This window comes from Budorcas taxicolor, chromosome 3, assembly GCF_023091745.1.
Source record: "Budorcas taxicolor isolate Tak-1 chromosome 3, Takin1.1, whole genome shotgun sequence".
In the NCBI taxonomy this organism is placed as follows: domain Eukaryota; kingdom Metazoa; phylum Chordata; class Mammalia; order Artiodactyla; family Bovidae; genus Budorcas; species Budorcas taxicolor.
The window spans coordinates 86,806,852-86,820,920 of NC_068912.1; the positions used below are offsets into that span (position 1 = coordinate 86,806,852).

General features: G+C 41.3%; 1 protein-coding gene across 7 annotated transcripts in view; it reads right to left on the reverse strand.

The window, feature by feature from the left end:
• FGGY (FGGY carbohydrate kinase domain containing) overlaps positions 1-14,069 on the reverse strand; it is a 501,197-nt gene that overhangs the window by 459,570 nt on the left and 27,558 nt on the right. For all 7 annotated transcript variants that reach the window (XR_008199109.1, XM_052636858.1, XM_052636853.1 and 4 more), the window contains exon 3: positions 1,862-1,973. Coding sequence is in view for 6 of the 7 variants with exons in the window: in XM_052636858.1 (XP_052492818.1) it covers positions 1,862-1,973 (112 nt within the window). In the remaining variant the exon portion in view is untranslated. The remainder of the gene's footprint in view (positions 1-1,861; positions 1,974-14,069) is intronic.

Consider the following 14,069-nt stretch of genomic DNA (forward strand, 5'->3'; position numbering starts at 1 on the left):
GAATTATTGAGAAGACTTTATAAAAACACTAACAGCCTAAGTTCACCCAAGCCAACTGAATAAAAACAACTCTGGGTGAGGCTCATGAACTGATAATCTTAAAAAGATCTCCAGTTAATTCTAACTTGCAACCAGAGTTTAAAACCATATATTTTTGCAGATTAGAGGTATAGAGTCCTTGGAACTTAGGGCTCTTAGCATCTAAAGCTCCATACAAAATGAGAATGTCTCACACAACATCCCTGACAGAACATCACCTGACCGCTCCTTAAGCCCCGGCAGCCTCCCCAGGCGGCCTGCTCCATGGCTGGAGAGGGCTTGCTGCTGCAGAGCTGAGTGCGCAGGTTCAGTCCCATTCTCTGGGTCTCTGCTCTCTAAAGTGGTCCAGACAGGGGCCGCTCCTGGACCAGAACAATGCCAACCGAGCTAGTGGTTGGCCACTGAGAACAAGGACCACTTGTATTCATCTTTGAAGCCTTAACACTTAGTAAGACAGGGATTGGCACACAAGGAGTGCTAGTAAATGTGACATGATTAGAAAAAATGTGTGTGTATAAAAGATGGTCACCATTACTACTTGTGTTCTAATCATTCGCCCATTTGCATACTTCTTCAGGGCATGTCATTTATAAATATCACCATTCCATGCATCAGGTCCATAGGAATGAGTGGAACACATTCTCCTAAGTTAAAGAATTCATCATTGGATGGAAGAAGCTTTTCTAAACAATCAGGTATCAGTCTCTCACTTAATTCTCACAGCAAAGTGCTGTTTCATTATTCCAAGTCTTTCAGAGATGAAACCAAGTCATGCAGAGGTTAAGTGATTCACTCAAGGTGTCACAGCTCAGCAGTAGCAGGGTTAAGATCTGAAACTGTCTGACTCCAATTTCAGAGTATCTCAGAGTACCCCAGTGTCTATAGCCACCATTTAAGAAAGGTGCTACTACGCAGAGCCCACTACTAAGGATTTTTTAACACAGCCCAAAGCATGCTGTGATACCTATGCTGGTAATAGCCAACTGAAAATGCAGAGAGCCACACTCCTTTAGATGCAGCATGCCATTTCCAATGTACCATAGTCTCTACCACTCCCAAATGTCTGCCACCCATTAAAAGGATAAATATCAGTTGAAATTTATCTCTGCACATGTGCTGTTATTTTTCTCAAATTTGGCCCACTTTACTCACTTCCATTACCTACCTGACTTTTGGGGTTGCAACTTCAGTGCTAGCACTACTGGCTAAAGTATCCCAAAAGGGCACATACTCATCCATGAAAATTTTCTGATGGTAGGTGCAAGTTGCACTTAAACATTTGAAACAGCTTATTATAGTACTCATGAGGTGTCTATTAGAACAACATCATTCAATGGGAACATCTTTGGTCTGACTATTGAAAATAGAGACCATTTGTTTCCAGCTTCTTCTGTGTGATATATGGTTCTACCTGTCTTATTCTATTTCCTTTAAATTAACTTGACTCATCCACTCAAATGAACGTGGTGGTGAAATTCATATGCATAAGCAACTCCAGGCTGCCTTCCTTGGAAAGGCCCAGACCACTTACCTGTTTCAAGGCTACACACTCTGAGCTAATGATTCCATGTCCATCCTACATCAAACTTTCTGCTGTTGCTCTTGTGCCCTAGAGAGCAGAGTCTCTTCCTAATCCACCTAATTCTAAGGTCACCCCTCTTCTACTAACTGCTGCCCAACATGTCCTCTAGGGACATGATCTCTGGTCCCCATGCTCCACTCGTGCGTCTCACTCATGGCGATAACAGACACTTGATCTCGTGCTCCCCCTGGGCCCCAGCCAGTCTCCCACTACCAGAAAAAGAGACAGAAACGGTCCTACCTTCATGATTGACTGGCAAAGGACGAAACTGCTCATCCAAAACAACCAGAGAACATGTGGCATCAAACCCAAGCCCTCGGATTTGGTGTAAATTGACCCCTTGTACAACTTTCTGTTTTAAAAACAAATAAACAAAAATACGAATTACAATACAGGCTTTTAAAAGACTTAAAACAGTTATGACTAGAAGGAAATGAATAAAGTACTTACAACAAAACACAGATAAAAACTCAATATCACAATATTCTATATATTAATTCTAAAAAAGACAATCTAATTGGAAATTAAGCAAAGGACATGAGACGTCACTTCATAAAAGAAACAAACAGTATATAAAGAGTATATAAAACGATTCCCAACTCCACTAAAATTAAATAAATGCAAATAAAAATACTCCACTCTTCATCTTGCTTATTGGCAAAATGTAAAAATTAAAAATATATAGTATTAACAGTGGCAAGACAGTGAGAAGTGGGCCTTCCTTATATTCTAACAATGTGATAATTTAGTACAGATTTTGAAGAATATAGTATTTATTAAAATTAAAAACATATATAACTTTTGACCCAAAAATCCCACTTCTAGGAAACTATCTTAATGAATTATTAGCATAAGTAAGTAAAATATTATATAAACCAATGTTAACTGTTTATGAATATAACTATTACTGAAAACTATTTTATTAAATAAACCTATATAACAGAATTTTCTACACCATTAAAAAAAAGAAGTACAGAAGCATATTCTGGGTTTGGGTGTATGAAGAAGTTGGCAAATCCGCTTAACAAAATAAAAACATAAAACTGGACAAAATAATCAAAAACAACTATTTGAGGGGAATAAAACTTAACCAAAGTCACATAAGAAACTGAGAAGCAGTCTTTCTTGAAAAATAAAACTGCACCTAAAACATTCCCACAAAACATATACAAAAAACCCCCATACTTTTAGACGTTTATCTTATGCCATACATAAACATTAACTGTAAAATGTATCATATCCCCAAATGTTAAGAATTAAGACTATAATCCTTGCAGAGAAAACCTTTATGACATGGGCTAGACAAAGGTTTATTAAAAAGCAAGACTCATAAAAGAAAAAAATAATAAATTTGACTTCATTAAAATTTTGCTCTTTAAAAGAAACAAGAAGATAGTGAAATGATAAGCTAAATATTAGAAGAAAATATTTGTAATTCATACATCTGATAATAAGCACATATGAAATATATAAAGAACATTTACAACACAATAACAAGAAGATAGACAATGCAGCTATTTCACGAAGTGCAATAAAATTTATCGCACAATCCAGCAATTTCACTCCTTGGTATCCAAGCAGGAAAAATAAAAACATACATCAACATAGAGACTTGTATGTGAATATTCACAGCAGCAATATTCAAAATACCCTAAAACTGGGAACAAATCAAATATTCATCATGGTTTAACCAAATGGTGAAACCAAGTGTGGTATATCCATACAATGATATGTGTAACCACATCAATTAACCTTAAAAACGTTATACTAAGTGAAAAAAGTCAGACACAAAAGAAGATATGTGGCATGATTCCATTTATGTAAATTTTCTAGAAAAGAACAACTATAAAGACAGAAAAAATTATCTATCGAGGGCTAAGGACTGACTACAGGCATAAGGAACTTTGGGGGTTTAACAGAAATACTGTGGGCTTCCCTGATCGCTCAGTTGGTAAATAATCCGCCTGCAATGCAGGAGACCCTGGTTCGATTCCTGGGTTGGGAAGATCTGCTGGAGAAGGAACAGGCTACTCACGCCTGTATTCTTGGTGGCTCAGCTGGTAAAGAATGCGCCTGCAATGTGGGAGACCTGGGTTTGATCTCTGGGTTGGGAAGAACCCCTGGAGAAGGTTCACCTACCCACTCCAGTATTATGGCATGGAGAAATCCATGGACTGTACAGCCCATGGGGTAGCAAAGAGATGGACACGACTGAGCGAATTTCACTTAGAAATAGAAAGAAATGTTCTAAAATTTAATTATGGTGATGATTATACAAAGGTGTAAACTTAATAAAATCATTGAATTATACATTTAAATTGATGATTTTATGGTATGTAAATTATACCTCAAGCTGTTAAATATTTTTGAAAAAACTGAGCTATAAAACACAAAAAATGGAAATATATCCATGGTACATTAATAAGGTAAAAAAAAGAAAAAGCATATACAACTGTTACTAATGGTTGCCTCTGAGAGCAGAAACGACAGCTGGAGGAGATGGGAGATTTTTCACTTTGTCATGTAATTTTTTAAGTTGTAGAATAACAGATTTATTAATTCTATTTTTTTATTTTTGTTTCCACAGTTTCCTTTTGTGAAAAAGCACAAGTGATTATATTCGTTAACATTTTCCGGAAACTTAAAACAGATAATAACCTTTTAAACCCCACAAAAATCAATTCAAATGTGTCCATCATCATTAAAAAAGTAAAAAGAAAAATTTTTAAATAAATTTAAAGAGATAAAATGTACAATTCTTCTTTTCCCCTGTTATAGAAAGCCAGACTTGTCAATTTAGGACTCTGTTTTTTACTTTGAATGTGTTCCTTAAATAAGAGCTACACACAACTATTACATATTTTCAACAAGGAAAAGCATTTTTTTCAAATACTAACAACAAATAATAAAATGTCATCATGTATTGAGCACTTACTGTGTGCCAGATACTTTACAAGCATCACCTTATTTAATCCTTACAAAGCCTACTGAGGAAACATTTAGTATTTTCATTTCATAAAAAGAGTAAATAGAAGACTGGGGAGAGAAGGGAAGAGCAAGCACATCCCAGAGACTGAGAACTTGAATGTAATCCTGTCTCAGAGCCAGTCAATGGCTAGGTTCTTCCTACTCCACCACACTGCCTGCCTGCCCGAGAGACTTCTCCTGCAGACAGGGCATGCGTCCTCAGAAGAACACTGCCAGTGACCCATCTGTGACTCCAGGAAACATCTTTGCCCAACAGTACCAGGTGAACGCCCTGTAAATCTTTACTACATTGATCCATCTAGAATTAGAAGAGCATGTTCAGTTCAGTTGCTCAGTCATGTCCAACTCTTTGCAACCCATGAACTGCAGCACACCAGGCTTCCCTGTCCATCACCAACTCCCTGAGTCCAAACAAACCCATGTCCATTGAGTGGGTGATGCCATCCAACCATCACATCCTCTGTCGTCCCCTTCCCCTCTGCCCTCAATCTTTCCCAGCATCAGGGTCTTTTCAAATGAGTCAGCTCTTCGGATCAGGTGGTCAAAGTGTTGGAGTTTCACGTTCAACATCAGTCCTACCAATGAAGAGCATGAGGAGCATTTAAATTCATGACAAAGAGACACAAAGACCTGGTTTCAAATCCTAGCTCTGTCACTCTGGCTACATGATCCAAGGCAGGTTACACAATTTCAGTCCTTCCAGTCACCTTGTCTTGCTGGATCATATCTACAGCATTTATAAGCATGGCCAATTCTGCCTTGGAATGTCCTTCCAAGTTGGCTTGGAAATCACTAGATAGTGGCTAATATCAATGGTGTTGGGGAAGACTACCTGAGCTTCAAACCTGGCTCCACCACTGACTAGTCTTGTGACTTTAGAAAGCCAAAAAGCCAGCTCCCTTGGTTATGCAAAGCTACTACTTAGACTATAACTCAGCAGTGGCCACAGGACTGGAAAAGGTCAGTTTTCATTCCAATCCCAAAGAAAGGCAATGCCAAAGAATGCTCAAACTACCGCATAATTGCACTCATCTCACACGCTAGTAAAGTAATGCTCAAAATTATCCAAGCCCGGCTTCAGCAATACGTGAACCATGAACTTCCAGATGCCCAAGCTGGTTTTAGCAAAGGCAGAGGAACCAGAGATCAAATTGCCAACATCCACTGGATCATGGAAAAAGCAAGAGACTTCCAGAAAAACATCTATTTCTGCTTTATTGACTATACCAAAGCCTTTGACTGTGTGGATCCGAATAAACTGTGGAAAATTCTGAAAGAGATTGGAATACCAGATCACCTGACCTGCCTCTTGAGAAAACTATATGCAGATCAGGAAGCAACAGTTAGAATTGGACATGGAACAACAGACTGGTTCCAAGTAGGAAAAGGAGTACATCAAGGCTGTATATTGTCACCCCGCTTATTTAACTTATGGGCAGAGTACATCATGAGAAACACAGGGCTGGAAGAAGCACAAGCTAGAATCAAGATTGCTGGGAGAAATATCAACAACCTCAGATATGCAGATGACACCACCCTTGTGGAAGAAAGTGAAGAGGAACTAAAAAGCCTCTTAAAGAGGAGAGTGAAAAAGTTGGCTTAAAGCTCAACATACAGAAAACGAAGATCATGGCATCTGGTCCCATCACTTCATGGGAAATAGATGGGGAAACAGTGGAAACAGTGTCAGACTTTATTTTTCTGGGCTCCAAAATCACTGCAGATAGTAATTGCAGCCATGAAATTCAGAGATGTTTACTCCTTGGAAGGAAAGTTATGACCAACCTAGATAGCATATTCAAAAGCAGAGACATTACTTTACCAACGAAGGTCCGTCTAGTCAAGGCTATGGTTTTTCCTGTGGTCATGTATGGATGTGAGAGTTGGACTGTGAAGAAAGCTGAGCGCCGAAGAATTGATGCTTTTGAACTGTGGTGTTGGAGAAGAGTCTTGAGAGTCCCTTGGACTGCAAGGAGATCCAACCAGTCCATTCTAAAGGAGATTGGTCCTGGGTGTTCTTTGGAAGGAATGATGCTAAAGCTGAAACTCCAGTACTTTGGCCACCTCACGCAAAGAGTTGACTCATTGGAAAAGACTCTGATGCTGGGAGGGATTGGGGGCAGGAGGAGAAGGGGACGACAGAGGATGAGATGGCTGGATGGCATCACCAACTCGATGGACGTGAGTTTGGGTGAACTCCAGGAGTTGGTGATGGACAGGGAGGCCTGGCGTGCTGCAATTCATGGGTCGCAAAGAGTCGGACACGACTGAGCTACTGAACTGAACTGAACTGAATGATGTTAGGAGAATTCAGCAAACTAAGGTGTGATTAGCCCAACATCAGTGCACAATAAGTAGTTGCCATTATATGAGTAAATTAATTGCATTCAGTCTTTGAACTCATGGAGCCTCAATCTGTCAATGCATAAACCAGCCCTAACTTCTACCTGTCAGGCAGCCCTATTGGTCTCTGTGCCCAGAGAGCGCATGCCTGACTTAGGCAATCCCATCCTACACAGGCCTACAAAAGATCTCTAGTCAAGAGAGGAAGTGGGGGAGAACAGGTAGAAAATGCAATAAAACTCAATACAAAAAGGCAGCTCTGCAGGAGAATGGAGCATACGCTATGGTATCAAAAGCACCAGCTTCTGGTCCCAACACCCAGTTCAGGTAATCTTGCACTAATATCATCACCTTTACAAGCCTCAGGTCCCTGACAGAGAGACAGGTAAGAATCAAAAGTGTTAATTAGTTTGAAAGTGCTTTGGAACCGATCAACCTTTGTAGGAAACGTGAAGGATGGAAAAATTCACTTGATGCTTCATTAATTGTGTTTATGGAATCTTATGTATGAAGTATAGCATGCTCTCTGTGTCATGTAATCACATGTAAAAACCACAGGATTAATGATTGAAAGATTAAACTCGAATCCTCCTAAGAATTGTGGTGAAGATGACCTTCCAGTAGAAGCAAAAATAAATATTCTCTTCAATCTATTTTATGAATCCCCTCTGAAGACCTGCAGAGTTCTATATTCTAATTATGGCTTTTCAGCAACAAAGGTTCAGCGTCTCCATCTCTAAAAGGGAAACCTATCACAAAGAACTGGAGAAAAAACTGTGACATGCATTTAAACCTGATTTGGTTAGGCAGCCACTGTCATTTGCCCAGCCTTATATGGAAATACCTTATGATCATGCTTATCATGACTGAGACCCCCCACCACAACTCCTCCACCCCACCCCCCAGCTAAACCATCTCAGAGAGATGGCTGTCAGAGTCACACTACCCAGAAGGCCCCTGGGACTTTGACCTGCTGACCTGAGGATTTTTTTATACTCTCATTAATGGAAGAAGAAAGCAGGCTAGTAAACTCACCCCAACAACTTGGCATCAAGGGAATTTCCTCGGCTAGAGAGAAAGCACATTGCTCTGCTAAAGAATTTCCAGAGAAGGAGATTTCTGCAACTTCATTCTGTAACCTGGTCCATGTCTCACAACTGTCAACTCGTAGCTATGGGGCAGCAAACAAATATTTGGGGAAGGGATTGTGCATCGCTTTGTTCTGACTGTGGGAACCAGTTCAATCCTGCATGTGTTTTAAATCAGCAGGCTCTGCCATATTGGGTGGGAAGACAGCGTTCCTCAGAAATCTTCCAAACTGAGAACTGGAGGGTCAGAGGCATACCTGGTTTTATCTTTAGCTATATCTGAATCAAGGGTCAAGGCCTGGGGCCTCACAGAATTCAGCTTTCAACAGAGTTCCATGTGGCTGGTTCTGTATTATTTTAATTCTTGATTTGAATGCTTTTGTCAGCTTTGGGGGTATGCATGAGGTTATGAAATCCCTAGTTCCCTCAGGCCCATCAGTCCCCATTGCCTACACAATTCAATTACTCATTCATTCAATTAGTCAGTAAATATTCAATACCATCAAGCCCCTTCTAAGGTCATGCTATGCACTCTTCTGGGTATTTGGGAAGCAACGGAAAGAAAAAAAATTGTTTTTAATTCCTTACCCTTTTGGAGGTTACATTGTAGGGACAGACAACAGCCATAAACTGAAAAAATTATATAGTGTATGTACAGTTTACTAGAAAGTGATGTCAGGGGAATCAGGAATGCCAGGGAAGGCAGACAGTTGCCAAAAAGGTGAGATTTGAGGAAACACTCGAAGGACCTGAGAAGCTGACTTTGTAGAAACCTGTGCAAAAAAAAGTGTTTCCAGGAAGTGAATTTTGACCTACACTTCATTTTAACTAAAGGTAAATGGTGACACATGGCTCAGTTTAGTCGCTCAGTTGTGTCTGACTCTTTGTGACCCCATGGACTGCAGCACACCAGGCTTCCCTGTCCATCACCAACTCCTGGAGTTCACCCAAACTCACTTCCATCGAGTTGGTGATGCCATCCAGCCATCTCATCTTCTGTCATCCCCTTCCTCTCCTGCCCTCAATCCTTCCCAGCATCAGGGTCTTTTCAAATGAGTCAGCTCTTTGCATCAGGTGGCCAAAGCATTGGAGTTTCAGCTTCAACATCACTCCTGCCAATGAACACCCAGGACCAATCTCCTTTAGGATGGACTGGTTGGATCTCCTTGCAGTCCAAGGGACTCTGAAGAGTCTTCTCCAACACCACAGCTCAAAAGCATCAATTCTTTGGCACTCAGCTTTCTTTACAGTCCAAATCTCACATCCATACATGACTACTGAAAAAACCATAGCCTTGACTAGACAGACATTTGTTGGCAAAGTAATGGCACTGGAGGGCAAGTGGCCGAGAGGAGATACCCACGTCCAAGGTCAGGAGTGGCGGCCATGAAGAGATACCCCACCTCCAAGGTAAGGAATAGCAGCTACGCTTTGCTGGAGCAGCCGTGAAGAGATACCCCATGTCCAAGGTAAGAGAAACCCCAGTAAGACAGTAGGTGCTGAGACAGGGCATCAGAGGGCAGAGAGACTGAAACCACAATCACAGAAAACTAGCCAATCTAACCACATGGACCACAGCCTTGTCTAACTCAATGAAACTAAACCATGCCGTGTAGGGCCACCCAAGATGGATGGGTCATGGTGGAGAGTTCTGACAAAATGTGGTCCACTGGAGAAGGGAATGGCAAACCACTTCAGTATTTTTGCCTTGAGAACCCCATGAACAGTATGAAAAGACATGTGGCTAGTGACTGCCATATTGGACATTATGGATCTAAGGATGTATGGGAGTGAAATATGTTGGCTGTAGGCAGGAAGAGTGTACAGGAAGAAGAGAGAATATGTATGAAAGAGAGGAAGCACTGCATGTGTGAAGACAGGAGAGAAGGACAATGTAGGTGGAAGAGCTAAGAGAAGGACCATGAGATAAACCAGAAGAGCAGGCTAAAACCAAACCATGCAAGGCCTGGAGGCCATGTTACAAATTCTGAGTTCTATCTTAAGAGTAGTTTGAGGCTATAGAAGAGTTGTCAAGTTAGCATTAAAATGTCATTCCAGCTCAAGAAGGAGAAAAATCACAGAGGGGAAGGACATTTAGGAGGAGGTGACATTCCAGTGCCGATCTAAACAAAAGATGAAGGTATGGGGTGTTGGAGACGGAGGGAATGCAGAGATATGACCTGACTTCAGGCTTATCACCCACTTCCTGGGTGACTTAGGAAAACTCACTTCACTCTCTGGATCCCAGTTGTTCTTTTCAACTATAATATGGAAGGAACAATCCCTCCCCTACCCACCTCCTAAGACAATCAAGTGGATAGGAACATGCTTTGCAAATCATACAGGTTCTATGAATGGTAGGAGGGTGACATCATTGCTCAGTCCCACATGTATGACTCCTCCTTCTGCTCTCTCTCTCTTGAAGTATATATTACTCATACAGCTGGTACAATTTAGTGGGGGGAAAATGGCACTTTGTTGACTTTATGGATATTTTTTTCCCATGCAACTTAACTATTTTATCCTTAGAGGCAGAGAACTCGTTGTAGCCCCCTCTGCCATATATATACCAGTTCTTAGCAAAGAGCACAGCACACAGTAGTGCTCAATAAATATCTGCAGACTAAATGACACCTCCAGCTTATCTTCTTCTTCCTAATGGAACCTGTTACTATACACTAAACTTGCAATGTTCTTGCCTTGTTGAGGTGATTAAGATTTGTGGCTCCAACAGAAATGGTTAGTCACTAAGTTGTGTTTGACCCTTTTGTGAGCCTGTGGACTGTAGCCTGCCAGGCTCCTCTGTCTGTGGGATTTTCCAGGCAAGAATACTGGAGTAGGTAGCCATTTCCTCCTTCGGAGGACCTTCCCGAGCCAGGGATGGAACTCATATCTCCTGCACTGGTAGGTAGATTCTTTACCACTGAGCCCCTGGGAAGCCCCCCAAAAGGAACATAAGCCATTAAAATCGGCGATGACACAGAGCTCAAGACATGGAAGCAACCTAAATGTCCAACAGAGAAATGAATAAAGAAGACGTGGTTCATATATACGATGGAATATTAGTTAAAAAAAAAAAAAAAAGGAATGAATAATGCCATTTGCACCAATAAAGATGGACCTAGAGACTCTTACTAAGTGAACTATGCCAGGCAGGAAAGGACAAAAGATTCCAGGTATATTATTGCTTACATGTGGAATCTTGAAAAAAAGATACCAATGTACTTAGATACAAAGTAGAAATAGACCTACAAACATAGAAAACAAACTTATGGTTACCAAAAGGAAAAGTGAGGGAGGGTTAAATTAGGGGTTTGGGATTAATATATACACACTACTTCCCTGGTGGCTCAGACAGTAAAGAGTTGGCCTGTAATGCGGGAGGCCTGGGTTTGATCCCTGGGTCAGGAAGATCCCCTGGAGAAGGGAATGACAACACACTCCAGTATTCCTGCCTGGAAAACCCCATGGACAGAGGAGCCTGGCGGGCTACAGTCCATGGGGTCCCAAAGAGCTGGACACAACTGAGTGACTTCACTTTCACTATATATAAAATAGTTAACAAACAAGGACCTATCCTATAGCATAGGAAACTATACTGAATAATTTTGTACTAAACAACAAGGGAAAAGAGTCTGAAAAAGAATATATATATGTGTGTGTGTGTGTGTGTGTGTGTATATATATATATCTGAATCACTCTGCTGTACATGTGAAACATAACATTGTAAATCAACTATACTTCAATTTTTTAAAAAAGAGATTTTTGTGTAGATAACAAGGAGTGACTGGTATAAAGTGTTCAGCTTGATACCTGGAACAGAATTAGTGCCCAAGAAATGTTAGTTGCCATCATCATTATTATTACTGTTAATATTACTATTAATTATTATTCATGATTACTGTTATTATTACTATTACTAATAATAGTGGTAACTATTATTACTGTTGCTGCTGTTGTTCTTGTTGTTTTTATTAATTTGACTAAAGGAAAACCATCTCAGGCAACGTGAGCAACTTAGAGAAAAGGAAACAATACAACCACTCTCAAGCTCCTGAGCTCCTTAAGTTTTTGAGAACAAGACAGGTCAGGATGTATTTTATGTCACCCTTTGCCCCAGACGATTGCTTCTCAAAATCTTACATAGAAAGAACTCTAACGAGAAAAGCAGTGAATATTCCCCATGAGGTACCTCCCTTACTGACTTTGGCTTTTCAACATTCTATCTTAAAAATTCATTCTCCTCCATCATCTACTCATTTTTGTCACTGTCATCAGTGCAGTCGCCATAGGAATCACAGTGCTTACTCATTTCCAGGCACTGTTATGACATTTTGTATGCATTAACTCATTTAATCCTCACAGCGACCCAAAGCAGATAGGCACAGTCATCATTCCCATTTTACAGATGATAAAACTCAAGCAAGAAACCAAAAGTAATTTTTTCATGATGACAAGCTAATAGATGTTGGAACTGGGATGTCAATCCAGGCAGTCCAGCTCTAGAATTTGTGCTCTCTGGTGTGGTACTCTGCAATATAAACATGCTTCCCTCCTTCAACCTCACACAGCGATGAGCTATGAGCAGATGCGTCATGCTTATCCCACGGCTTCTGACACATGGCCCCATGGCCATGCCCCATGTGAGAAGAAGGGCCTAGGACCCAATAGTGTCATCCAGGTTTATGCTAGAAGCACAGCCTCAAGAAGGACAAATGCCCAGAGCACTCACATGGCTGAAGGGGCTCAAACAGATAATGCGGTGGCTGCCACTGTAAGATGATTAAAAATCCAGCATTAAACCAAGCTGTACTTAGAGCAGACCTGTTTTAAAGTAGCTTTTCATCAGGGGATTGTATTTTCTTCTTGACAATTTCCTTAATGGCAAGAAAGGCTCTATGTTGGAAGGACAAAGGAGACCCAAGGGCAAAGAGTAGAGGATTCTCACCAAGGCAAGGGCAGGGAGGGGGAGGGAGGAAGAAAATTAAACAGGCAGAAGAAAAGACATGCCTCCCTTTTATTCCTCTATCATGCTCCAGTGCTGCCCACCCCCAGCCTCCTCTCCCTGCCTTCTTCTCTGGGGGCACTAACAGCAGCCCAGAGCTCATGAAAGTTTAAACAGACTGATCGATACGGACAGAATGGTGAATTGTCCATCTGCAAATTACCAAGCCCATCATGAATATTTAAGGAACTAAACTAGAAACAGGGAGAAGACAGAATCCAGGTCTTTATTTTTCCCTCTGGGGGGGAAAAAAAAAAAAAGACAAAAACATCTCTGTCGTTCCTGATTACTGGGATATAAAACCAGTCAAGCGAAACTAAAAGGGAACAATTCTCACCCAGCGTCACTTTTTTCCAAGTCAGCAAGCTGACTGCAAACAAAGGCCGCTCAAGAAAAATGCCTACCTGCTACAACTCAGAGATGCACTGGTCCTGCCCGACTTTCTTCCTTTCTCAGAGCCCACCTTGCCTTTGCGTATGTTGTTCCCTCTGAACAAGAGAGGTTCCCCTCACTTGTCCACTTGGAAGGCAGGACAGTCCAGTGACTCAGGGTGCAGCAATCAGACTGCTTAGGTTGCAGCCCTGCCTTTCATAATTACTAACTGCATAAGCATAGGTAAGTTACCTAATCTTTCTGTGCCTCTGTTTCTGCCTCAGTGAAATGCTGGTGTTAATAGCACTGACTCTATACAGCCATTGCAAGGATTCCCCTCTATGATGCAGCTTAACCTGTTTGACACAGAACTGGACACACCTGAAGGCACTGTAGAGGTGAGCTATGGTTATCAGTGACATCTTCACATAGAGTCACACCCAACCAAATCCTCTGACTGCATGCTCCAAGTCCTCTACCGTCTACCCTGAGCCCCTCTGGGTTGGCCCCAGCCTCAGCTCCAGCCACAGTCACTTTGTTCCCACACCTCTCATGTCATATCCCTGCTGACTGTTGGTCTCCATCACAGACCCTGAGCTCCCAAAAGGCAAAGCCAGTGTCTAAAGTTACCCTTACGTTGTCCCTGGCACC